General features: G+C 43.7%; 1 protein-coding gene across 3 annotated transcripts in view; it reads right to left on the reverse strand.

Moving 5' to 3' along the window:
• Nucleotides 1-3419: 3419 nt before the first annotated feature.
• The window catches only part of LOC103170225 (serine/threonine-protein kinase TNNI3K), a 340681-nt gene continuing 316522 nt past the window's right edge, over nt 3420-27578 (reverse strand). For all 3 annotated transcript variants that reach the window (XM_029062873.2, XM_029062872.2, XM_029062871.2), the window contains 2 exons: nt 10357-10436; nt 3420-4069 (listed from right to left, as the gene is read on the reverse strand). In XM_029062873.2, the coding sequence (XP_028918706.1) occupies nt 3993-4069; nt 10357-10436 (157 nt within the window). In that variant the 3' untranslated portion in view covers nt 3420-3992. The remainder of the gene's footprint in view (nt 4070-10356; nt 10437-27578) is intronic.

Here is a 27578-nt window from a genome sequence, read left to right on the forward strand (position 1 = left end):
AATGAGCATTAAATCCACCTCCTTCCAATTTAGACTGTGACCCAGTGACAGGGACTGTGTCCAACCTGATAGACTTGTATCTCCCCCAGTACTTGACACATAGTAAATGCTTAGCAAATACCACAAAGATGTGCTTGGTATGGTGTTCTCCACACCATAAGTGCCCAGTAAATACTATTGTTTGGTTGATCTCTATTCAATTAGAAAGGAGAAATTCTACTGAGAAGCAGTGTGGCTTAATGGCAAGACACAGGCTTGGAAGTCGGAAGTTGTGGGTTCTAATTCTAGTTCCGCCACTTGTCTGCTGTGTGACTATAGGCAAGTCACTTAACTTGTCTGTGCCTCAATTACCTCATCTGGAAAATGGGGATTAAGACTTTGAGCCCCACATAGGACAACCTGATTACCTTGTATCTACCCCAGCACTTAGAACAGTGCTTGGCACCTAGTAAGCGCTTAACAAATACCATCCTTATTATTGTTATGATTATTATTTCCTTCTTGTATCTGTCCTTTTGGTGGTAACTTACTGAAGTGGAATGAGGAATCTCTGCAGTCTCTTCTCACTTTTCTTTGCCTTTGGCCCCTCGTTACTTTTCTCTAAATGAATAGCAATGAATTTTATTTATGTAGAACTTACCGTGTGCTGAGCAATGGGGTAGACACAAGATAATCAGATCTGTCACAATCTCATATGCTGCTCCTCTCTAGACTGTAAGTTCATTGCGGGCAAGGATCGTGTCTGTTTATTGCTATACTCTACTCTCCCAAGCGCTTAGTACAGTGTTCTGCACACAGTAAGCACTCAATAAATATGATTGAGTCATCTAAGAAGAAAATCAGATGTCTTTTCCCCATCGCATAGAAGAGATTCAAGTCACAGTGAGGTCCTGTGACTTACCCCAGGTCACAGTGCAGGTTTACGGGACTAAAACCTAAACTCCCATGTTATGTTTGCTCCACTAGAAGATGGGAATCACATGCTTTATATTGCACTCTTCCCAGTGCTTAGTTTAGTGCTCGCACACACTTAGTGCTCAATAAATACGATTGATTGATTTCTGGACCAGGAAAAAAGGCTTGCATTTTAGTAGCCTGGAAAAAATCAACCCCCTCTCCTTCCACTAGCCCCGACCATCCCCTTACTTTTGTGTCTCTCGGAGGAAAATGCCAGCAATGGAAATAATTTCACCTAAATACTCACTCATTGGAATACGTCTCTTGTGGTGCCGCTCTAATTTGGCTCACAATTATAGCTAATTGAACATCTTCGAAGTGAGGACTCATGTTGCATGAGAGGAAAAAAGAAGAGTTTAATGTGCTAAGCATGCAAAAACATGATCATAAAAGTTCATTTTTATCGGCAGATGAAGAGGCAATTAGTGAGACAGTTTTCAGCAGGGAAAAAAAAAAAAACTTGGTGGAGGGGAAAGCATCAGGCTGATCTAGGTGCCTTATTAAAGGTGTTGGAGTGAGGCAGGCGTGAGTGTGCCACAGGTTGGCATCTGAGAAAAGCTTCCCACACGGAGGCATCAAGACACATTAGTTTCATTATTTATGGACACTTGATGAGACAAGAGCCAGAGAAGGAGCAACATATGAAGAAATGTAGGATTGAGAAAGGAGGCAGGTAATGAGATGAAACAAAAGAGAGGGGGCTGAAGCGTCCATAATAAAACCATAAAATAAAGACCCGTGAAAATGGTTTTCTCTAGAACCAAACCATGCCCTACCCGGATACCAGTCTCGTTTCATTCAGAACCCCTGCAGATGCTCAAAATCCCTGCAGGATCTTGATGCAGCACACATTATGCCTCAAACATACTGTAAATCTTTTTGTATTAAAATTGTTCAGTGATTTTCCCCACCTCGTTAGGTATTCATTTCAACTCATAAACTCTCTATCTGCGGAATTACCTAATGCATTAAACTGGAGCACATTTTAATCCTCAATAATGCTCTTGCCCTAGGGATGTGGAAAGAGGCAGAAGTGGCAGAGAAGGGAAGGGGAGGGATGCTCTTTGACCTGACACGCCTCCTTTTCCTTTTTTTGCCTCAGTTGTATGTCTGTCCAACTGCCTGGCTCAGATTCCAAGATTGAAGCGGACTCTGTGAGCCCGTTGTGGGCAGGGACTGTCTCTATTTGTGGTTGACTTGTACTTTCTGAGTGCTTAGTGCAGTGCTCTGTACACAGTAAGTGCTCAATAAATATAATTGAATGAATTCTCAATGCTTTGGGAAAACGCTTTTTGAGCTCCTGAGCCTTAGCTTCCTCAAGGCCATTCAGTCAATCGTATTTATCGAGCGCTTACTGGGTGCAGATATCTATACTAAGTGCTTGAGAAAGAACAATACAACGATAAACAGACACATTACCTGCCCATAACGACCTTGGGTAAGTCACTTCACTTCCCTGGGCCTCAGTTACCTCATCTGTAAAATGGGATTTAAGACTGTGAGCCCCATGCAGGACAGGGACCGTGTCCAACCTGATTAACTTGATTACCCCAGAGTTTAGAACAGTGCTTGGCACATAGTAAGCACTTAACAAGTACCATAATTGTTATTATTCTTATCAGAAATGAGTTTACAGTTTAGAGACGAGCTCTGAGGATGGAAAAGAAAGGCTCAGAAAATGCTAGTTTTGGGAGAATGCTGCCCCTTTCTGACACCTTGCTTGTGCTGAAGAGTGTGGGAGCAGAACTTGTGTTTGGGGGTTAGAGGAAAGGGAAAAGTGAAAGGGAAGGGAGGAGAGAGGAGATACAACTCCAACAACACCCAAGCACTTAAACTTTGTAAGCCCTTCTGTGTCAGTATGGTTTTCCATAATCCAGTGGGAGGAAGGTTAGTGCTAATTTGTCCGAGGTCAAACAGTGAAAGAGTGGCAGAGCCAGTCTCACTTTCTCCACTCTTCCAGAGGATAGATAACCCTCCTCCTTTCCAAAGCCTCTGAGCTTGGTTTGGGAGGGCTGAGAATTTCACTAGCATAGTCACTTTTCTTCTAGGGATCTGGTTATCCATCTCCAGGAAGGGGAGGGGCAGCTTGGGCCCATATAGTTGGACTAAATTCAAGAAGCTGGAAATGGCATTATCGATCCATCAAGCAATGATATTTCTCGAGCGTTTACTACGTGCAGAGTGCCAGAAAGCTCAGGTGAGGGATCCACTCCCTTTAGAGGGGAAGATTCGCTCTTGGGTGTTTATACGGAGGATATACAGAAGCAGTCTTTCTGGAAATGAGGCAGAACACAGCCTCTGAAATCGTCCCAGACTGGTCCAAGAGTGTTCGTTTGTTGACAGGCAAGGAGGTGGTAGGAGCCAGCCCATGTAGACATTTCCCTTCCCTCACTAGCCCTCCCCCCGCCCAACAACTTCACCTCCCCCAGTGCTCAGCAGGAGGATGAAATACAGACAAAAAATGGCTTTGTGTGGCTTATGAACCAACCTTGTTTTTATTCTTACATGTCTAATAATAACATGCATCGACAGAAGTTTGTCAATGAAATGGAGTACATGTACGTAATCTGAATTCTAGCAAAAGAGATTTAATCTCTGAACCCCAAAGCTGAAATCATATAATGCTAGGAAAAAAAATATCGAGCAATATCTCCAGAAACAAAACATATAACTCTCAGACCCAAATGTCTATATAATTCAGTCTGAGAGAGAGAGCGCGGTGCAGCCTGGCAGAATGCTACCTTCTTCCTGAAAAGTCTGTCGAACCACAATCTCCAGTAATGAATCTAATAACTGGGTTTTCGAAATTAAAACTATCCCTCAAACCGATTCTCACTTAAGAGCTTTTGCATGGAGCTTTTGGGCTCCAAATGAAATCTTGATTTATAGCAGTAAAGGAACGGAATGGGTAAGTAAACAAGCCAATTTAAAGATCTTCCGGGCCAACCTAGTCTAATTGGAAGCAAGTCTGACATGGTTAGGATGGTTGCTGTCACTTGTGGGGGAAGCTCTCCTCAGGTGGATGTGCCTCACTGTCAGCTGCTGTCTTCAAAGCTGCCACTGCTACTGAAGGAATGAAAACGCATGGTACTCAGGGGATCAGACACATAGCCTGCAAAAGCAAAGGAGAAGTTCAACTTTTAGTCCCAAGTTTCTCACGATCCAGAAACACCGCTTTTCCCTTTCCGGCCACTACCAGGTGTGGTTAAGAGGAGGATGTATTTTCTGAGATAAGTAGTTGCTTTGCAGACATCTTTCTGCTCCCTGTATATGAGGATCCGGTAACAGCTGTTGGAGAACAGTGCAGAAGCAAAAATGAAGTTTTTTCAATGTTACTACTCATGGCAGAGAACTCACAGCCAGATGCCAGAGGAACACAAATCCTCCATTTGTTAATTGGGTCATACTGTGGGGTGTTTACTTGCCGAGATTTTCTGCTACAGAAGGCAATAGGGACCTCACGCTTTAACCACGTTGAGCCCTTTTTAGTTTCCAAAGGCCTGAAACATTACATATCACATTTTTGCCCTCACGACTTTCCAGTGAGGTTCATTCAATCATATTTATTGAGCACTTACTGTCTACAAAGCACTGTACTAAGAGCTTGGAAAGTAAGCAGCGTGGCTCAGTGGAAAGAGCCCGGGCTTGGGAGTCAGAGGTCATGGTTTCGAATCCCGGCTCTGCCACTCTCAGCAGTGTGACTGTGGGCAAGTCACTTAACTTCTCTGTACCTGTTGGCTCATCTGTAAAATGGGGATTAACAGTGAGCCTCACCTGGGACAACCTGATGACCCTGTATCTACCCCAGCGCTTAGAACAGTGCCCATAGTAAACGCTTAACAAATACCAACATTATTATTATTATTATTACAATTCGGCAGCACATAGAAACAATCTGGTAGGCTGGGATTATTATCCACATTTTGCAGGTCAGTCAATCAATAGCAGCTATTGAGTGCTTACTATGTGCGGATTTTTATACTAGGCTCCTGGGAGAGTACAATACAACATTATTAGAAGATATGTTCCCTGCCCATAATGAGTTTACAGTCCAGTGAGGGAGGACAGATATTAATATGAAGCAACTAAGGCCCAAAAAGGTTAGGTGAGTTGCCCAAGGTAAACTATGCCCAAGACCTCTGTCTACTCCCATTAGACTGTAAATTCCTTGTGGGTGGAGAGTATTGCTTGGCAAATTCTTGACTGCTAGTTCACTGTGGGCAGGGAATGTCACACTTTATCATTGTACTTTCCCAAACACTGTGTCCAACCCGATCTGCTTGTATCCACACCAGCGCTTAGTACAGTGCCTGGCACATAGTTAAGCGCTTAACAAATGCCATAATTATTATTGTTATAATTACTTATTACCATGCTCTGCACAAAGTAAGTACATAATAAATAGGGTTGAATGAATGAATGAAGTTCCCTCTAGACTGCAAGTTCCTTGCGGGCAGGGGTCATCTGAGCTCTATTAATTATAATCTCCCAAGTCCTAATACAGTGCTCCACATATAGTAAGTGGCCAGTAAATACCATTAATTGATAGTGCTCAATAAATATGATTGATCGATTGATTATTCTGTGCTTCCCAGAGGGTGAATACAGTGCCTCACATAAATGGATATTCGATAGATACTACTCCTAATATGCCTTCTAAGGCTATTAATAATGGTATTTTTAAGTACCTACTGTGTGCCAAGCATTGTTCTAAGCACTGGGGTAGATTCAAGGTAATCAGGTTGGACACGGTCTCTGTCCCACATGGAGCTCACAGTCTTAATCCCAGTTTTACAGATGAGATAACTAAGGTCCAGAGAAGTGAAGTGATTTGCCCAAGGTCACATAGCAGACCACTACTACTATTACCACCGGCAAAATTAGTTTTTTCTATTAGACTCAATGATGTTCTTTGGCTACTCACTGGTGCCCTGCCCCTAAGGATCAGGTTTTAATTGCTTTTGGCAACCTATGGTCCAGAGAACTGTTGTTTTCCAGTGACTGCATTTCCAATCCAAAGAGTAAATCCCTAGCATTGCCTCTATAAGAGCTGGACTGTATGTCAGCAGTTACGGCTGCTTTGCTGCCCTTTCACGGAGCGTTGAATTTCCCCATCCAACCCAGCCATCTAAATTTTCATCAAGGCATCCAGAAATGGGCAGTTGGAAGGGAATATTTATTTTCATAATAGGATCTCTGTCAAAATCCCTTAAGCAGCACATAAAGTAGACAGGAAGGACAACATGCTCCCATCGCCTCTGTTGACAACACCTCACCTCAGGCTCCGACCTGCAGCTTGGAGACAGAGGACTTGGGGGTAGTGCTGGCCCTTTATTCTGACATGAAGGCTATCAGGACACAATAATGAAGGAATTACCGGCTGTGTCATCCTTCTTGCCCCTACCGTGTGTCCGCTCAGCTCTTGAGGCTCAGGATCTGGCTGACCGAAGAACTTAGGAGGTGGACAGATTTAGGGGAAAGAGCAACAGGGACCAGCAGACCATGGGGGAGGAAGCCTTTGGACATTGGAGAAACAGCATGGCATAGTGGATAGACCACGGCCTGGGAGTCGGAAGGTCATGGGTTCTAGTCCCGGTTCTGCCAATTGCCCGCTCTGTGACCTTAGGCGAGTCACTTTATCTCTCTGTGCCTCAGTTACCTCATCTGTCAATTGGGGATTGAGACTGTGAGCCCCATGTGGGACAGGGACTGTGTCCAACCTGATTTTCTTGTATCTACCCCAGCGCTTGGTACAGTGCCTAAGTAAGGACTTAACAAATACTATGATTATATTTATTATGGCCATCACAGCACAAGGCTGCAGGAGGGTGTGAGGAGCAGGAGATGCAGTGTGCAGCAGGAGGAGGTAAGAAGCAACTTGACTTTTACTAGACAGTCTCTCCAATTTCAAGACTTTACTGAAGGCACATCTCCTCCAAGAGGCTTTCCCTGACAAAGCCCTCCTTTCCTCTTCTACCACTCCCTTTTGTGTCACCCTTACTTGCTCCTTTTATTCATCCCCCCTCCCAGTCCCATAGCACTTATCTGTATCTTACCTCTATCTGCAGTTTTATTTATTTATATTAATGCCTCCCTTTCTAGACTGTAAGCTCTAGGCTGAGGGCAGGGAATATCAGTTATTTTGTTACATTGTATGCTCCCAAGTGCTTATCACAGTGCCTTACACATAGTAAACACTCAATAAATATGATAGACCGACTGACTGCCTGAGCTAGTAGAAAGAGCACAGGCCTGGGCTGCCTACCTTTCGTTCATTCAGTCGTATTTATTGAGCGCTTACTATGTGGAGAGTATTATACCAAACACTTGGAATGTACAATTTGGCAACAGAGACAATCCCTGCCTAACAACGGGCTCACAATTTAAACGGGGGAGATGGACAATGAAACAAAACAAGTAGTCAGGCATCAATACCATCAAGATAAATGAAAATCATATATATATACACATCATCAATAAATAGAGTAATAAATAATACATGCAAATATGCACAAATACTGTGAGAAGGGGAGGAGGAAGAGTAGAGGAAGGGAGTAGGGGGAATGGGGAGGGGAAGAAGGGCAGAGGGAAAGGGAGGGCTCAGTCTGGGAAGGACTCCTAGAGGAGGTGAGTGCTATCTGCAGTGTCTCCTTGGGTAAGTCACTTAAACTTTGCTATGCTTCAGTTTCCTCATTTGTAAAATAGGGATTCAATACCTGTTCTCTCTCCTAGTTAGACTGGGAGTTCCATGTGGGCCAGGGATGGTGTCTGGCCTGATTATCTTGTAGCTACTATAGTGCTTGGCAATTAATCAGTCAATCCATCAGTGCTTGGCAATTAATCAGTCAATCCATCAGTATTTATTGAGCACTTACTGTGTGCAGAACACTTTACAAAGCCCTTGGGAGAGTACAAGACAATAGAGTTAATAGATACATTCGCTGCCCACATGGAGCTTACAGTCCAGAGCGGGAGTGTGCTCGGTTCAATGTGGCAGCAGTTTGGATGGGAAGGAAAAGATAGATTTTAGTGATGTTGTACAGGTGAAACCAACAGGATTTTATCACAGATTCAATATGCGTTTTGTATGAGAGAGTTGAGTAAAAGACAACACCAAGATTATGGGCTTGTGAGGTTGGGAGGTTAATGGTATTGTCTACAGTGATGGGAAAGACAGGGGCAGGACAGGGCTTGGATAGGAAGATAAGGAGTTCTGTTTTGGATGTATAAGGACCAGAAAAGGAATCCATATTGCCAGAACTAAGGATTTAGTTCTGCACCATAATAATAATAATAATAATTTGGTATTTGTTAAGCACTTACTATGTGTCAAGCACTGTACTACCCATCGGGGTAGATACAAGATAATCAGGACCCACGTGGGGCTCACAGTCAAAGTAGGAGGAAGAAAAGTTCCCCGTTTTGCCATTCAGGGAACTGAGGCACAGAGAAGTTAAGTGACTTACTCAAAATCAGCAAGTAAGTGGCAGAGTCAGGATTAGAATCCAGTTCCTCTGATGCCAAAGCCTGTGCTCTTTCCACCAGAAAACACTGCTTCCCTGAGCTTCATCATCAAAAGCTTCATCAGGTAGAGAGGACCACCTGCCCTCAGTCTCCGTCTCTAGGAAAGGACCACCTGCCCAAATCAAACTGGTCTGGTTCACCTACAACATTTTCCCGTTTCCCAAGCAGATGAAAAGGGAGGGAGAAGATGTAGGGGTCTCCATTCATAAAGTCAAAGCCTAGAAAGTCTTTGTGGGGTCATGGATGCAGAAATGTTTCTCTAAGCAGAGATGATCTAAACTTTCTGGGAGCACAAGTAAAGAACAAGAAACTGTGTTCCAACATGGAAAGCATCAAAGCCCAAAGTGATAATAGGGATTACAGGTTATTATCATTTTTTTTGGAAATCAAGTCAGCAACCCTATATCCTTGGGTTCCATGATAGTGGAGCTGACTTTTGTTTAAACGACTTATGAGAAATACTCATTTACTATTTAATACTGTGAGCTCCATGCAGCACTGGGACTGTGTCTGACCTGGCTCAGTGGAAAAAGTCCGGGCATGGGAGTCAGAGGTCATGAGTTCTAATCCCGGATCCTGCCAGCTGTGTGACTTCGGGCAAGTCACTTCACTTCGTTGTGCCTCAGTTCCCTCATCTGTAAAATGGGGACTAAAACTGTGAGCCCCACATGGGACAACCTGATCACCTTGTATCCCCCAGCGCTTAGAACAGTGCTTTGCACATAGTAAGTGCTTAACAAATACCATTATTATTATTATTAATAATTGATTTATACTTACCCCAGTTCCTAGAACAGTGTTTTTGACACATAGAAAGCATTTAACAAAGCACCATAAAACAAACAAACAAACATATGCTAACCCACTTCAAGTCACCTAGCTGGAGTGGAATTTTCAGTTCCCTAAAGGACAATCACTATGTCATACTGAGGAGACAGGGAACTAGGGTGTAGCCTCCAGAGATGCAAGCTCTGACAGTGATAAGAAAGTCATACTAAAATCATCTAGATTCACCACTAGTTTATAATCTCTTTTAAGGCAGGAACCACATCTATCAATCAATCAACCAATCAATGGTATTTATGGAGTGTTTATCATGTGCCGAACACTGTTCTGAGAAATTGAGAAAGTCAAATACAAATGAGTTGTTAGACATGATCCCTGCTTTCAATCTAAAAGAGGAGACAGACCTTAAAATAAGTAAAATAAAATAGAGTTGGTAGGCATGATCTCCACTCACTCAGATATGGATGGATCTTTTCCATCCATAGAAGGAGACAGACATTAAAATGAATTACAGATGGATGTGTACATAAGTGGGCTTGTGAGGTTGGGAGGTTAATGGTATTGTCTACAGTGATGGGAAAGACAGGGGCAGGACAGGGCCCTTAGGAGATAACTGTTTTCCTCCTTTTACTAGAGTTGAATTCTAGGGACCCTTGCTAGTTTTGTCAGTAGGTGGGCACTGATTCCCACAAAATGAAAATAACCAAAGTGCTTAAGGGCTACAGTGCCACGTGCATAGATGAGGAGGTAGAAGGGAGGGCAAATTGAAAAAAATGAGTGTTTAGTCAGGGACCTTGTCATCTCTGTTGTGTTGTCCTCTCCCAAGCGCTTGCTCTGCAAACAGTAAGCACTCACTAAATACCTTTGATTGATTGACTCATTGATTTATCAGTTCTCCCACTGGGCACTCTCAACACTTAGCTGCAGACCTCTCAGTTCCTGGAAAGGCTGCTGTAATCAGTTTCCACCGGTTTAAAATCGTTAAGGGGGCTCTCAACAGGCTGGTTTCCCCAGCTCTGCAGCCCCCACAGAGATGGCCTGTTGTCTATTTCCCTCCTTTTTGCCTGAGTTGCATTCTGGTACACTTACCATTTTTGTCAACAGGTGGGCACTGAAAACTCCTCCGCATATCTTCCAAAGACAGGCCTGGACCTTGGTATTGTTCCGAACTGAAAAATTCACAAGGTATCAGTTTCATGCAATAGAGTTTTGAAAACATTCCTCTGAGAACAATGATCAGTCTGAACAAGTGATGACGGCCTGAAGATGCCTGAGCCACTGGACAGGACCAGGACCTCCCCTCTTCCACTTGACTGAAGCCAGGACTTGGTAGAAGAGAGGTGGGCTGGTTTGTCCCCTCATCCATGTCCTCCCTCTGGCCTGGAACTCCCTCCCCCTTCCTATCCTACAGACCACCACTCTCCCCAAAACCCTCCTAAAAATCTCAGCTCCTCCAAGACGCCATCCTTGTCCAAGTCCTCATTTCCCCTCTCCTCCATCCCTTCCTCATTATGCGCCATTCTGAGATCTGTACCCTTTATGCCTTGATATTCCCATCCCCTCAGGCCCACTGCACTTATGGACATATTCTTACACTGTCATTTCTCCTATCTATAATTTATTTTAATGTCTGTCCCCCCTTCTAGACTTCGATATTCTTGTTGACAGCGATCGTGACTAATAACTCTCTTGAATTGTGCTATATAACTCTATTGCATTGTACTCTACCAAGCACTTAGTACAGTAAATACTCAATAATGCCACTGATTGATTAATCTGTCAAAACTGGAGCTGGAGGCCCGCCAGCCCAGAGCGAGATCACCCAGCTCCACACATCCGGGCTTCCAGCAGCCCCTTCTCCAGCATGACAGAGAATGTCCAATTTTGAGAATGTCCAGAAATCTTTGGCTGCGGCCACCAACCTTCCCCAGTGCTGCGGTGCAAAGTGAACGAGAAGCTCCATTCCCTGGCTGGAAGTGAGTAGATGGGGACTAATTGATCAGTTAATCAATCAAGCTATCATATTTATAAAGTGCTTACTGTGTGCAAACTCAGAGTGTCCTGAAATCCAAGGTTTTAGGTCTGCTGCTGCCTCTCAGACCAGCTTCTCCCAGCAGTGCAGCATGTCCTAATGTAAGCTGTTGTGGGCAGGGAACGTGTTTGTTTATTGCTATATTGTACTCTCCTAAACCTTTAATACAGTGCTTTGCATGCAGTAAACGCTCAATAAATACAACTGAATCAATGAATGAATGGATAGAACACAGGCCTGGGAGCCAGAGGAGCTGGGTTCTAATCCTGGCTCTGCTACTTGACTGCTGGATGAGTAGGGAGAGTGTCGGTTATACTGTACTCCCCCAAGCGCTTAGTACGGGGCTCTGCATGCAGTAAGCACTCAATAAATATGATTGACTGACTGTGAGACCTTGGGGAGTCTACTTCACTTCTCTGTGCCTCAGCTACCTCATCTGTGAAATGGGAATTAATACCGTAAGACCTATGTGGGACATGGGCTGTGTCCAACCTGATGACCTTGTATCTACCTCAGTGTTTAGTAATAATAATAATAATAATGATGGTATTTGTTAAGCGCTTACTATGTGCAGAGCACTGTTCGAAGCGCTGGGTAGATACAGGGTAATCAGGTTGTCCCACAAGAGGCTCACAGTCTTAATCCCCATTTTACAGTTGAGGTAACTGAGGCACAGAGAAGTGAAGTGACTTGCCCACAGTCACCCAGCTGACAAGTGGCAGAGCTGGGATTTGAACCCATGACCTCTGACTCCCAAGCCTGTGCTCTTTCCATTGAGCCACGCTGCTACCTGGCCCACAGTAAGCATTTAACATATATCATAAAAAGTGCAGGATGCCATGAATCTCTTGAGCTCTGCGAGGGACAGGGACTCTGTCTCTCTTTATGTAGGGAAGCAGCTTGGCCTGGGAGTCATAAGGTCCTGGGTTCTAATCCTGGCTCTGCCACTTATCTGCTGTTTGACCTTGGGCAAGTCACTTCACTTCTACAGGCTTCAGTGGCCCTCATCTGTAAAATGGGGATTAAGACTATGAAGCCCCTTGTGGGGCAGGCACTGTGTCCAACTTGATTACCTTGTATCTATCCCAGTGATTAAAACAGTACCTGGCACATAGTAAGCGCTCAACAAATACCATAATAATAATAATAATTATTACTATATATTTGAGTGACCCCAGGGCCTTGCATATAGGAGGTACCCTGACTGCCTCGATTTGTACAATGACTGTTTTCTGTCTGGCTCCATTTGAGGCTCAGGAAAGCTATCTGCCAACTGGATATCAGTCTCCTAATCTGTGAAATCGAGACATCCTTCCTTAGAGGGTAATTGGGAAACCTAACACGGAATCCAAGGGAAGAGGCAATCAATCAATCTTTCAACAATCTTAAACAACAAATGATTAACTTCAATCAATCCGTCATATCTGCTGAGAGCTTACCGTGTGTAGGGCACTGTACTAAACACTTGACCAATTTGTAAAACAACTGGGAGCTGGGGGCCAAGGAATGATCAGAAGAGAACCTCACACAACACATTTGTCAAAATAACTTTCCCCAGTTGATAGGTTAGCCTTTAACCTTCTTTTTCAAGTGGCAATTCTAAACTCAGGTGAGATCATGTTTTTGAATAAATATTTTATCCTCAGCTCTGCTATCCGATTCCCTCAGGTTGGTTTCCTAGAGAACGTAGCATCCCCAAGCTGTTGCCTGCTGCCTCCTCTATCATCTCCAGGCATATCTAGCATCTCTGCTGGCCGGGCGTCCCCTGAGATCAGCTCTAATTAGTGGCACTGGGCGTTGGGGCAGTAGAAAATGAGCCTGCCCAGAGCAGACAGGAAACAAGAAACCAGACGCTGGTAAGTGGAGCGAGACCTCGTCGAATCATTTGGTTCTGAAACCCGCAGTGGGCCCTGGTCCCCGGTTAAGGCCGAGATACATGGGCAACCCCGTTGGGCTGAAATGTGTGAGCCCCTCACAACACATTGCGGCTGCTCCTTGGGTTTCGATCTAACAGCAGGTAAGGAGCTCACGTGGCTTTGGGAGGTTTTGTTGAGTGTCAAGTGACTGTGTGGCTTAGTGGATAGAGCATGGGCCTGGGAGTCAGAAGGACTCCCATGTGTCAGCTGGGTGACCTAGGACAAGTCACCATAAGACTGTGAGCCCTATGTGGGTAGGGCCTGTGTCCAACCCGATTTGCTTGGATCCACCCCAGTGCTTGGTACAGTGCCTGGCACATAGTAAGCACTTAAATACTGTGTTGATTATTATTATTATTTCACTTTTCTGGGCTTCAGTTACCTCATCTGTAAAATGGGGTTCTATAAAATGTGAACCCCATGTGGGACAGGGACATGTGTCCAACCTGCTCAACTGGTATCTAGCCCAGCACTTAGAACAGTGCTTGGCACATAGAAAGTGCTTAACAAGTGCCGTCATTATTATTATCATAAGCAATGGGCTATCAATCAATCTGTCAACACCCCCTCGCACTAGATTGTAAACTACTTGGGAGAAGGGATTATTTCCACCAACTCTATTGTATTATGCTCTCCCAAACATTGAGTACGGTGCTCTGCACCCACTAAGTGCTCATTGATTGATTGGTCATTGTTTGAACTACAATAATTGGTTTTCGTTAAGCACTTACTATGTGCCAGTCACTCCCTCCTTTCCTCTTCTCCCAGCCCCTTCTGCATCACCCCGACTCGCTCCCTTTATTCATCCACCGCTACACCCACAGCCCTTCTCTATAAATCTGTAAATTCATTTATTTATATTGATGTCTGTGTCCCCCTCTAGACTGTAAGCTGATTATAGGCAGAGAGTGTGTCTATTGTATTGAACTCTCCTAAGTGCTTAGTACAGTGCTCTGCACCCAGTAAGCGCTCAATAAATACAACTGACCGGCTGACTACTAAGCACTGATATAGATAATAATATTAATGTTGGTATTTGTTGAGTGCTTACTATGAGCCAAGCACTGTTCTAAGTGCTGGGATAGATACAGGATAATCAGGTTGTTCCATGTGGGGCTCACACTTTTAATCCCCATTTTACAGATGAGCTGACTACCAGATGATCAGTCAGTAGCATTTATTGAGTAATTTACTTTGTACAGTAGAGTTTAGTTGATAGATGTGAACCCTCCCCTTTGGGAGCCTACATCAAGATAGGCCCAGTTCACATTCCACGTGAGGCTAGCAGTCCAAGACAAGTGCGATCAATCAATCTATCGATCGGTTACATATATTGAGAGCCTTCTGAGTCCAGAGCACTACACTAGGTTTGGGAGAGTATAACGGATACTGCAGTCTGCTGCTGAAGTGCAGTGAGCAACGGCGAGATTTCTTTACTCTATTTGTAGATCTGACGGAGGAATTTGTCACCCTCGGCAAACTGGGGCTCTGGCAGCGACTAAACAAGTTTGTCTGGCCTGAGAAGTTTATCAAGATCCTAAGGCTATTTCCCTGTGATAAGGCCAGTCCTGTCAGAATAAAAGGTGCCCAGCCTGACCTTTTTTGTAATAAGGCCCTCTCCCTTGACCTATACAATACAAGCTTGAGGACACAACAAGAGATCTGGAAGCAGGTATTAGGATTATGCTTCCAGCACTCTGGCATGATTTGAGTAATTTTGAAGGTCCCTGAATCAATCAGATTGAATCTGATGACTAATTACTATGCTTGCAAAGTACAAACATGAAAGAAAGGATATGTACAAATTGCTGTGGGGCTGAGGGTGGGGTTTCAAAGTGTTTAAGGCTTAAAAGTCCTTTTTTCTCCATCCAAACTGCTGCCTCCTTAATCCAAGCATTTATCCTATCCCTCCTTGAAACTACATCAGCCTCCTTGCTGACCGCCCTGCCTTCGGTCTCTCCCCCTTCCAGGCGACAATTCACTCTGCTTGCCGGATCATTTTCCTACAAAACTGTTCAGTCCATGTTTCCCCACTCTTCAAGAATGTCACATGATTGCCCATCTACCTTCGCAACAAAAAGAAAATCTAAAGTTTTTGGCCTAAAGTGCTCAATCACCTTGGCCTCTCCTACCTTACCTCCCTGAGTTCCTACTACAGTCCAGCTCACTTTGCTCCTCTAATGCCAACCTATTCACTATACCTCAGTCTTGTCTATCTCGCTGCTTATCTCACACCCACATCCTGACTCTGGCCTGAAACACCCTCACTCTGCATATCCGACAGATGATAACTGTCCTCACCTTCAAAATGTTATGAAAAGCACATCTCCTCCAACAGGCCTTCCCCAACTATGCTCTCATTTCCTCTTCTCTCACTCCCTTCTGCATCACCTTGCACTTGGATTTTCACCCTTTATTCACCCCTCCCTCAGCCCACAATACTTAAGTACACATCCATAATTCATTTATTTATATAATAATAATGTTGATAATGTTGGTGTTTGTTAAAAGCTTACTATGTGCAGAGCACGGTTCTAAGTGCTGGGGGAGATGCAGGGCAATCAGGTTGTCTCACGTGAGGCTCAAAGTTATTCCCCATTTTACAGGTGAGGTCACTGAGGCACAGAGAAGTTAAGTGACTTGCCCATGGTCACACAGCTGACAAGTGGCGGAGAAGGGATTCGAACCCATGACCTCTGACTCCCAACCCAGGGCTCTTTCCACTGAGCCACGCTGCTTCTCTGTCTCCCACTCTAGACTGTAAGCTCATTGTGAGAGAGAATGTTTCTACCAATTCCATTATATTGTACTATCCCAAGTACTTAGTATAATAATTTTGGTATTTGTTAAGTGCTTACTATGTGCCAAGCACTGTTCTAAGCGCTGGGTAGATACAAGGTAATTAGGTTGTCCCGCGTGGGGCTCACACTAGTACAGTGCTCTGCTCAAAGTAAGAGATCAATGAGTATGATTGATTGATTTATTGATTGATTAAGGGGTACAGTTCCTTTGGGTCTCCTCAGAATCGCCGGGATGGCAAAGAGGCTGAATTTCCCTGAGGAGAACAGAAAGACCACACATTTCAGGATTTTCCACCCAAGGCTTGGCTCATTTCCTAATACCTGCCCTGCTTATTTTACCCCTGTCATAGGCCACATAGTGAATGGCAAGGCGGCCAACTTGAAGTGACCACTTCTGGTGGCTGGCCTCATGTCTTCTATGCCTTTCATCTGTGCTTTTATATAGCTCTGAAATAATCTGGTTATGGTTATAAAAATCCAAAGAGAAAAACCTCAGCAGGAACCACCACCTCCATATGGCAGAGATGCTAGTGCGGCGATGAAAGGAAGAAGAGAAAGAACAGGAGTCAGATGCCTGGCTGATGGCAGTACTAACTGGGTTGGAGGACAGCATGGCAGATTGAGCTGAGGAAGGGATGGATTTTTACTTTTATGCTACTTTCTCTGTATTTATGCATTCACAACCACCTGTATCACTTCCTTACTATCTAGACTTGCTTCCTCTGTTATTTAAGAGTTTATCTTTCCATGATCATTTTCCAGTCTGTAATAATTTTGTGCTGGTCTCCCCCTCTAGATTGTAAGCTCCTAGGGGATAGGATTGTATCTACTAAGTCCATTCTCTTCCAGGTCTTAGCAAAATTCTCTGCATAGAATAGGCAACCAATAAATAATGTCACAACCTAGGTCTTCTACCTGCTCCCACTCAGTGGGGATGATTTCATTCTGGGTTGCCCCATTAGATTGTATACTCTTTGAAGGCAGGGTACCTGTGTTTTACTTCTGAAGTATTCTTCTAAGTACTTAGAACTTTTTGTTATGCATGCAAATGAGGATCAATAAATAGCATTGACTGATTCACTGGAGTTCTGGAGAAAGATGTTTGGTCAAGTCAGGGACCACTGATTAGGTCCTGAGTCTGATTTGATATATCCAATCAATCAAAAATCAATCAATGGTATGTTTTGAGAGCTTACTGTGTCCAAAGCACTCTAGTAAGTGCTTGGGAGAGTAATATAATAATAATAATAATGATAGTATTTGTTAAGCACTTTCTATGTGTTAAGCACTGTTCTAAGCACTGGGGTAGATACCAAGGTAATGAGGTTGTCCCAAGTGGGGCATCTGTAAAATGGGGATTGAGAAGCAGCGTGACTCAGTGGAAAGAGCACGGGCTTCGGAGTCAGAGGTCATGGGTTCGAATCCAGGCTCGGTCACTTGTCAGCTGTGTGACTTTGGGCAAGTCACTTAACTTCTCGGTGCCTCAGTTACCTCATCTGTAAAATGGGGATTAAGACTGTGAGCCCCACGTGGGACAACCTGAATCCCCTGTGTCTACCCTGGCGCTTAGAACAGTGCTCGGCACATAGTAAGTGCTTAACAAATACCAACATTATTAAAACTGTGAGCCCCACGTGGGATAATCTGATTACCCTGAATCTACCCCAGTGCTTAGAATAGTGCTTGGCACATAGTAAACAAATACCACCATTATTATTATAACAAATATCACGATTATGACTAAGAATTGGGGTAATGGTAGATACACGATGTTTGGGAAGGGGACAGTGCCAATACCAGATAGAGCCCAGTATCTATTGGCCTGGAACTCCTTCCCCCTCAGTGTATGCCAGAACACCGCTCTCCCCACCTTCAAAGCCTTATTAAGCTCTTCCAATATGCCTTTCTCAATTACATCCTCCTTTCCCTGGCTCCCTCTCCTTGCTAGGTCATCTATGTTTTTGGAATTGTGATATTTGGGCATTTGATATTTGCCCCGCTCTCAGCCCCACAACATTTATGTCTTTATCGATCAACCAATCAATAATATTTACCAAGTACTATGTGCAGAGCACTGTACTGAGTGCTTGGGAGAGTATAATACAACTGAATTAGCAAACAGGTTCCTTGCCCATATGGATAAGTATAGATTATTACAAATAACTTATATTAATGTCCAAATCCCCCTCTAGACTGTATTAGCTTGTTGGGAACAGGGAACATTTCTACCAGCTCTGTTTTACTGTGCTCTCTCAAGCACTTAGTAAAGCAGCGTGGCTCAGTGGGCTTGGGAGTCACAGGTCATGGGTTCGAATCCCGGCTCTGCTACTTGTCAGCTGTGTGACTGTGGGCAAGTCACTTCACTTCTCTGTGCCTCAGTTACCTCATCTGTAAAATGGGGATGAAGACTGGGAGCCTCACGTGGGACAACCTGATTACCCTGTATCTCCCCCAGCGCTTAGAACAGTGCTCTGCACATAGTAAGCACTTAACAAATACCAACATTAAAGCGCTTTGCATGCATTAAGCACTCAATAAATATAATTGATGACGGTGATGATGATGATGATGATGATGGCAAAAGAACAGGAATTTAATCGCCCTTATGCAGATGAGGAAACTGGAGCCCCAAGAAGTTAAATGACTTATTCAAGGTCACACAGCAGGCAAGGGGCAGAGCTGGGATTAGAACCTAGGTCCCCTGATTCTCGGTCTTGTGCTCTTTCCACTAGGCCACTTCTGTTTTGGGTTTTTTTTTTCTTCATTCTCTATTTATAATGTGTGGTACTCCACGCTGCCTCTTGGTATTAAGATCTTCCCAATGTCTCTCTTGGAGAGTCACCTCTCTCTTCATTGCCACCTGCCAGATGGGTCTGTCTGCCCCTGTTGGCTCCCATCAGCCCGCTGATAGCCCACACGATTAATACTGTGATTCACGGTGTCTTTAAAGCATATGTTCTGTACTCCTGTTAGCCTGTGTCCCATTTTGGTGCAACATAAAGCAGCTGCTTGGGTTTCCCGCTACTATCCATTATCCTCACACGTCCTGCTCCATGAAGCCAAAGCCCAATGGTGAAATGATTGAATGCCTGGGCCTCATTATTGGCAATCCTAGCTGGATGGAGCGGAAAACCTTCGCCACTTCTATGATTAAATTCTGCAAAATTCCCTTATCTTTTACGTGAATCTAATTCCTAGAGCTATCTCTAAGCAGGAATATTTAGGAAGTATGTCTTATTACTTTTTGGGACTATCAGTTGTAAACCTCTTGTGACATCGCTGATGAGTGCTTAGTACAGTCCTCTGCACACAACGCTCAATAGAAAGCATCGATTGACTGATGAAGGTATTTTTCATAGATGAGACTGTTGTTTGTGTGGCTGTGTGCCTGTACCTCAATGATATCACCATTAGTTAACGATGATATCCGTTAAGCACTTACTATGGGTCAAGCACTGTTCTCAGCTCTGGTTGTTGTTTCCTTGGCTCAAGAGAAATAACATGCAGGATGCATGGGAAAAATATCTACCCAGAATCATTATTCATTGATAATAAATAAAACAATAAAAAGCCAAATGGAGAAGGCTGCTCTGATGTCTAATAAGGAGCCGTTGCCCAGAAAAAAGCAACCGGAGTCATCTCGTCAGAGCATCTGCAATTTTGCTGCGAGCTAGGAGGCATGTTCCAAGCAGATCTGACTTATCTGACAAATAATTCTGTGCCCTTCAGTTCAGTTCCTTGCAAACCATCTTTTCAGGAGTTTCTGTTACAGAGTTGAACATTCCTGTGGGTGGTGAGTTGACCTTTGTTACGACTTCTCCAGCCCCTGGCCCCATGGATTCAAATCCTCAAACATTCAAACATTTTTTAATTCACTGGCTGGGTTCAATGTGTTTATTTATTAATAATTTGCTTCTGGCTGCTTACAGAAAAATATTCTGTCTTTGTCTCTCCCTACCCCACCATCTTCTAAATTCAAATTCTTTTGGCATTCCCATAACAGGGCATGGGCTTGAGTCAAAATGTGTATTGAGGTAGAGTCAGGATAGTGTTTCTCTTGCAAAAATATCAGTTTTTATTTGTTGACTCTAAAGGCACAAAGAATAAACATATCTATTGAGATGTGGCGTGGTCTCGTGGAAAGAGCAGGGGCCTGGGGGACAGATGACCTGGCTTCTGATCCCAGCTATGCCACTAGCTTATGTTACCTAGGGCAAGTCATTCCTCTGTGCCTCAGTTCCCTCATTTATAAAATGGGGATTCAATACCTGTTCTCCCTCCTACTTAAACCCTGAGCCCCACATGGAACCTGATTATCTTGTATCTACCCTGGCACTGAGTACAGTGCTCGGCACATAGTAAGCCCTTTATAAATACTTCAATCATCATTATTATTCATTGTTGTCATTATTTATTTAGAAAATACTAGTGGTGTATTGACTGAGTGAGGTCTCAGGCATAAGTTAATCCAGACCAAGAGCAAGCGGAGAAAGACTCAAGAAAGGAAAACTGGGAAATTAGCATTTGGTCAACAATCGATCAATCGATGGTATTTACTGAGCACTTACTATGCACAAAGCACTGTACTACGGGCTTGGGAGAGTACAATGTAACAGAATTAGTCGACATTTCCTCCCCATAATGAGTTTACAGAAAGAGTTAACAGTGTTTGGCACATAGTAAGCGCTTAACAAATACCATTATTATTATTAGTATTAACTATGAATCAACTATCAAAATGCATGCTATTTACTCCATGTGTCTGGGGATTTGACCAATATCTCTTATCTACTGAATTTCAATATAAATCAAGCTATTAATTCTATGGCCTTTTGGCTAATGTATATTCCATGCACTTTTCTTTCTTCTCTATGCAAATCCAGTTATCGTGTGAACCCTTTAGAGGGTTATTTAGTTTATGCAATTAAGTGGCAACTAAGAAACAGCATGACCGAATAGATTGAGCATGGGCCCAGGAGTCAGAAGGACTTGGGTTCGTTCCAATCCTGGCTCGGCCACTTGTCTGTGTGACCTTGGGCAAGTCACTTCACTGGATCTCAGTTACCTCATCAGTAAAATGAGGATTAAGACTGCAAGCCACACATGGGACAGGGATTTTGTCCAACCTGATTAGCTTGTACGTACCCCAGTGCTTAGTACAGTGCCTGACACATAATAAGCGCTTCACAAATATCATAGAAAAAAAAAGTAGCCTTAACAGAATATGATTCCTTTTCCTTGTTCTATTTTAGAGATTTCTAGAAAAAAAAAGAAAAAGATGGACAGCCAGGCTAGGCTGCCTGAAGAAACTGTGAAACAGAGACAGAAAACCAACAATAACTTTGATGCGGAGTAATGGAAAGAATAGGTTTCATGAGTCTTAATAGTTATACTAGTTTTCTTGCAGGGCAGTGAAGGATGCATCTTGATTAAACTCAAACTGCAGTATATGGGTTTCTTTTCGTTTTGGAAGCCAGCAAGATCAAAAGTCATCTGTATTTACTTCAGATCCCCTCTCTGGGTTGCATGAACTCTTATACCTACATGAAATTTCAAGTTGCTTTGTTCTTGTGAGACAGGCTGGCCTGCCCAGAAACGCTTGAACCCTCCAAATACTTAGAACGTGTAAAACATTGATCTCTGCCAACCGCTCCCAATACACTGTCGAGACTACAAAATTACAAATCACTTCTTTGTTTTAAGTGAAAGAATCCTGACCCTCTGGGACCCTCTCCTCAATCCATGAGGCTAAAGCCTCTTTTTCTTTCTCCATTCAGCCATCTGCAGCTGAACCATGAATAACAAAAGCCAAGTTTGTGTTCTGCTGGAGTATCAAATCTTTTTCCCCTTCTCGCCTCTTGCCGAAAACTGTTTATATACTCCTGCGTGCATCCAGGTGAAGAACAACATGATGCTAATTTCTATCTCTGAGGGTATAAGAACCCAATTCTTGGGTCTGTGGGGTGGGGGTGGCCCCCGATGCTTTCTGAGTGAGTTTCCCAGACACACTCAATCCAGATCTCTGAAAAGATCTGATCCAATCAGGGATGTTTGCGGTGGTATTCGTTTGTGCCATGCATTCAACCCAGAGGCTGAAAAGACTCAAATTGGTGGCTGACCCCTTTCCTCCCCGTGACTTTCCCATTACTGTAGACATCAGCACTATCGTCACTGTCTCACAACATTGGCATTATCCTTAAGTCACTCTTTAATTCAACTCACATATTCCGTCAGACACCTAAACCTGTTGGTACTATCTTCACAGCATCTCTAGACACTGCCCTTTCTTCTCCTTCTGAACCAATTCCTTGCCGTTCCAGTCACTTGTTGTGCCCATCTTAACTCCTGCATTAAATGCTGCATCAGCCTCCTCTCTGGTCTCCCTGCCTCAGCTCTCTCCTCTCCAGTTCATACTTCACTCTGCTGCCTGGATCAATTTTCTAAGATAACTTTCGGCACACACCTCCTCCCTCCTTGAAAATATTAACGTACTCAATCAGCTATCCCTCTCCTATCTCTCCTCTCTCCTCTCCCACTACAGCCCAACCCTTACACTTCACTCCTCTAACACCGACCTTCGCACTGTGCTTCGCTTGGGTCTCTCTCACCATCGAACCATTCCTCACATTCTTTTGTCTCCTTGGAATTATTTCCCCCTTTATACTAGAGTGAGCACCCCTCTCTCCATCTTCAAAGTCTTTCTAAAATTAATCTACTTCAGGAAGCCTGCCCTGACTAAATCTCTCATCTCCCCACTCTATTCTCTCTCCCTTCTGTTTCTGTTTAAACCTGTGTCCACTAGGCTCTTCGACACTCACCCCAGCCCCACAGTATCAATAAGTCTATATCCTTATGAACTGTTGCTTCATTTTAATGTCTGCCTTTCCTACTAGACCGTAAGCTTCTCAAGGGCAGGGATCAGGTCTACCTACTTCCCCAATTACTCAGTACAGTTCTCTCTAGAATGTAAGCTCAGTGTGGGCAGGGAACAGGTCTTGTCAAATGTTTAGTACAATGCTCTGCACACAGGAATAATAAATATGTAATAAATATGATTGATTGACTGATCGGCTGGTCAATTATTATTAGTGCTTTGAAGGTTGTCTCATTCCAGTTGTCATTGACCCTAAAATTCCTGTTCTCTTTTCACACTTGCATTCAAAATGAAAATATAATAATAATAATAATAATAATTACATTTAAGTGCTTACTATGTACCAAGAACTGTTTTTAGTGCTTGGGTATATACAAGGTAATCAGGTTGTCCCACGTGGGGCTCACCATCTTTATCCCCATTTTACAGATGCGGTAACTAAGGCCCAGAGAAGTTCAGTGGCTTGCCCAAAGTCACACAGCAGACCTGAGATTAGAACCAACGTCATCTGACTCCCAATCCCATGCTCTTTCCACTAAGCCACACTGCTTCTTTAAGTTAGCTCCTTTACTCCAAGTGAGAAGCAGTTGCTGCTGGGGAAAGAGACTGTCGCTGCCTCCTTTTAAATGGATGAAAGATCAGAACTGAAGTGGGATTTTCACAGGTCTATTGATGGTTCTTTCCAGTCTCATATGCCAGTATCATCAATTGTCATCATAATAGGTGGGGGCAAGGGTTTGTTTCTACCTAACCCTTTGTTAAGTTCTGCAAACGGCGAGTTAGCTCCGCAGATGGAGCTGGTCCCGTGGAAAGAGCATGGCTCTGGCAAGCAGGACACTTTCACTCTAGTCCTGGCTTTGCATGTAGAATGCCTCCCGGGGCTATACCACCTGTGTTCAAGGCTTCTATATTGCTGGTATTTATTAAGCACTTACTATGTGCCAAACACTGAACTAAGCACTGGGGGAGATACAAGATTACTAGGATTGACACAGCCCCTGTTCTACACAGTCTAAGGAGGAGAGAACAGATTTTTAACACTATTTTCCAGATGAGGAAACTGAGGCACAGAGAAATTAAGTGACTTGCCCATGGTCACTCAGAAGTCAAGGGGGAGAAAAGAATTGGAACTCAGGTCTCCTGACTTCTTTCCACTAGGCCACACTACAAAGAATAATTTGGGGGTTTCCATGAGGTGGATTAGTTTAGCAAGGATACAAAAAAATCCTGGCTAATATGAGCAGTGAAGACTGCGGGGTCTACCAGAGGATATAATAATAATGTTGGTATTTGTTAAGCCCTTACTATGTGCAGAACACTGTTCTAAGCGCTGGGGTAGATACAGGGTAATCACGTTGTCCCACGTGAGGCTCACAGTTAATCCCCATTTTACAGGTGAGGTATTTGGAGCACAGAGAAGTTAAGTGACTTGCCCACAGTCACACAACTGTCAAGGGACAGAGCTGGGTTTCGAACCCATGACCTCTGACTCCGAAGCCCGGGCTCTTTCCACTGAGCCACCCTGAGGATATCCATTTGAGTAGAACCTGTTAATTCTACTAACAGATCTGTATCCAAGTAGAAGTAGAACAGTGCTCAACCAACAGATATGAATCTGAATAGAACAGTAGCCAACCTACAGATCTATATCCAAGTAGAACAGCATTTGACCAACAGATAGCACCAAAGGCATATGCACCATTTAATCAGTGGTGCTCAAATGCCCTCCCTCCTCATATCAGGCAGCCAATCACTCTCCCCATCTTCAAAACCTTATTGAAGGCACATCTCCTTCAGGAGGCTTTCCCAAACTAACCCCTCCTCTCCTCTTCTCCCATTCCCTTCCGAGTTGCCCTTGCACTTGGATTTTCCCCCTTAAAATCACCGCTCCCTAACCCCACAGGACTTCTGTACATCGTTGCAATTTATGTATTTATATTAATATCCATCTCCCCTTCTAGACTGTATGCTCATTATTATTATTGATTGTTATTAAAAATCATATTCATTAGGCACTTACTATGTGCAAAGCACTGTCCTAAGTGTTTGAGGCAGTACAATGTAACATCAGACACATTCCCTGCTCACAACAATCTCACAGTCTAGGGGTTGGGAGACAGACAGTAATATAAATAAATGAATAAATAAATGAATAAATAAATTAAATAAATAAGTAAATGAAAACATACAGATATATATTGTGGGCAGGGAACATATCTACTATCCCTGTTGAATTGTTCTCTCCTAAGTGCTTAGTACAGTACTCTACACCATATGCGCTCCATAAATACCATTCATTCATTGATTGACTTATTCCCCGCTATTTAAGCACTTATCCATATATTCAATTTTCTTTTCACTTCTATCTGTAAATTATTTTGTGTCTGTCTTCCCTGAGGACCTGTGAGTTCCTTGAGGGCAGGGGATTGTGTTTCTTAATTACTCTTCCAACTGCCTAGTATAATGCTGTGAATACAGTCAACGATTATTACTGATTGACTGAATTCTACCCTGGCTTCTTTGCCAAGGCCAAGGGCTTTCTCCGAACTCAGATACCTGGCTTTTAAGGACTCCTTTGGGACCTCGGTAGAATTATGAATTGCCATTAACTTTGAATTTGCATAAAATGGACCTATTCTGGAGCTGTTGGTGCCCTAGTTTGGTCTAATGAGCACTTGGCTTGTTAGAACATAAGATGAGATCCTCATTCTCTTTAATTTTTTGAATCAATCAATCAATCAATCAATCAATCAATCAATCAATCGTATTTATTGAGTGCAAACTATGTATAGTGCACTGTTCATGCTTCCTTTAAGAAGGGACCGCATTCTTGGGGGGAAATCTTCCTTGATGCGTTTAGAGAGTTCGTCTTGCAACTTCTCACGAAGAATAATTCCCTAAGCACCGCTCGTGATGCCGCCCCTTGGTCTAGCATTCAATGTGAGATACTAAAGGGAAAGGAAACTGTATCTGGGGAATGGGGAATGCAAGCTGCCAAAGGTTCCCATAGGAACGTACACTCCTTTTATTCCTGCGTGCTAGGAACAGCTGCCTCATGTGGAATCTGGTGCTCAGAAGGCACAGACAGTAGCTCCAGGAGCAATTCTGCAGTAAAAGTACTCTCCCAGATGACAAACAAGCTCTTTAAAGCCTTTGAGCCTGCTGCCTCTTCCTCGTGTCTGTTAGCCTCACTACTCACCTCCGCTCTGAATGTTTCACCTGCTGTGCGAAGTTCAGCACAGACCTGAGTTCCTGAATTTTAGTGTGGGATGGATGGATGGGTAGAAGGGAGGTTAGGAGAGAGACCAGGATATATGTAACTCTTCCCGCCTGTCTCCAAAGGGACTGAGGGAGGTATGGATACACTTATTTTCAATTCCACCTCCTGGGACTCAGGTCCCGATCTACACGAAAGATAGCAATTTGAGAAAGGAGCAGAATTACTTCAGGATTGGTTGCAGTTCTGCTTCATATCGGGAAGAATATTTTGAATGAGCTGGTGGCCATTTTAAAGATCTCTCTGGTTCCTCCCCCTCCCCCCCCCCCACACATACACACAGACTGAATGCAGAGACCGGCTTCCAAAGAAACAGGAGACGAAATGGCAGGAACATGCCATTTCTTCCTCTGTTTCTTTGGAAGCTGTTCCAATCCTGTCAGGGCTGCCGGAGGTTGTCACAGGCAACTGCTGTAAGCGATAACTTCTCAGTAGCATCCCCAGATTTGGAATCTAAAAGACACAGCGTTGTTCTCACTTTAGAAAATAGACAATTCAGTGCATCCTCTAACTAAGGCAGCATGAATAGACACACTTGATTCTAAATCCATAGGCCATAGAAAGTATCTACTTGTGAAGTGCAAAACTCCCCCCCCATCCTTTCTGGAAAAAGAATTTTTTTGAATTCTTACAAATGAAAAGGAGGTAAATACAAATTGTGTTGTTCTCAAAAGGATGTGATACTGAATGCACAGTTGATTGGAGTCCTCAGGCTTCCTCATTGTGCCAGTCTCACAGATCTGTGCAATGCAAGCAGGTAAATTATACACCTGCTTGGGGCTCCCTGGGCTTTAAAAAGGAGGCGGAGGAGATGCTTCCTCTTCACGCTAAGTGCATGGCCTTAAAAATGGCATGTGGGAGTCTTAATGAAGATAGAGAAGTCCCATGGCCTAGTGGAAAGAAGACAGGCCAGGGAGTCAGAGGACCTGGGTTCTGATCCTGGCTCTGCCAATTGCTTCCCCTGTGACCTTGGGCAAGCCACTTAACTTCTCTGTGTGTCAGTTTCCTCAACTGTAAAATGGGGATTGAATACCACTTCTCCATCCTCCTCAGACTGTGAGTCCCATGTGGGACTGGGACCAACCTGATTAATTCATATTTACCCCAGCACTTACAGCAATATTTGTCACACAGTTAAGTGCTTCACAGATACCATCAGAAAAAAGATGAACCTGTTCCCTCCCCCCGCATCAGCTCCTCATAATAGACAGACTGTCATGGCTACACTCTTCCAAGGTGAGAGAGAGGGGAAAGCACTACAGAGATCTCACAAATAACGAAATGATCAGACTAAAGGAGGGTTTGGCCAGAGGAGGTCCTGAGAACTGAGATGGGAAGGTTAGGGCCAGAGGACATGGCTGGAGGCAGTACTGGGAATGGGGATGAGTTCATTAAGGAAAGTAGCATGGAA

This window comes from Ornithorhynchus anatinus, chromosome 4 (assembly GCF_004115215.2).
Source record: "Ornithorhynchus anatinus isolate Pmale09 chromosome 4, mOrnAna1.pri.v4, whole genome shotgun sequence".
Classification (NCBI taxonomy): domain Eukaryota; kingdom Metazoa; phylum Chordata; class Mammalia; order Monotremata; family Ornithorhynchidae; genus Ornithorhynchus; species Ornithorhynchus anatinus.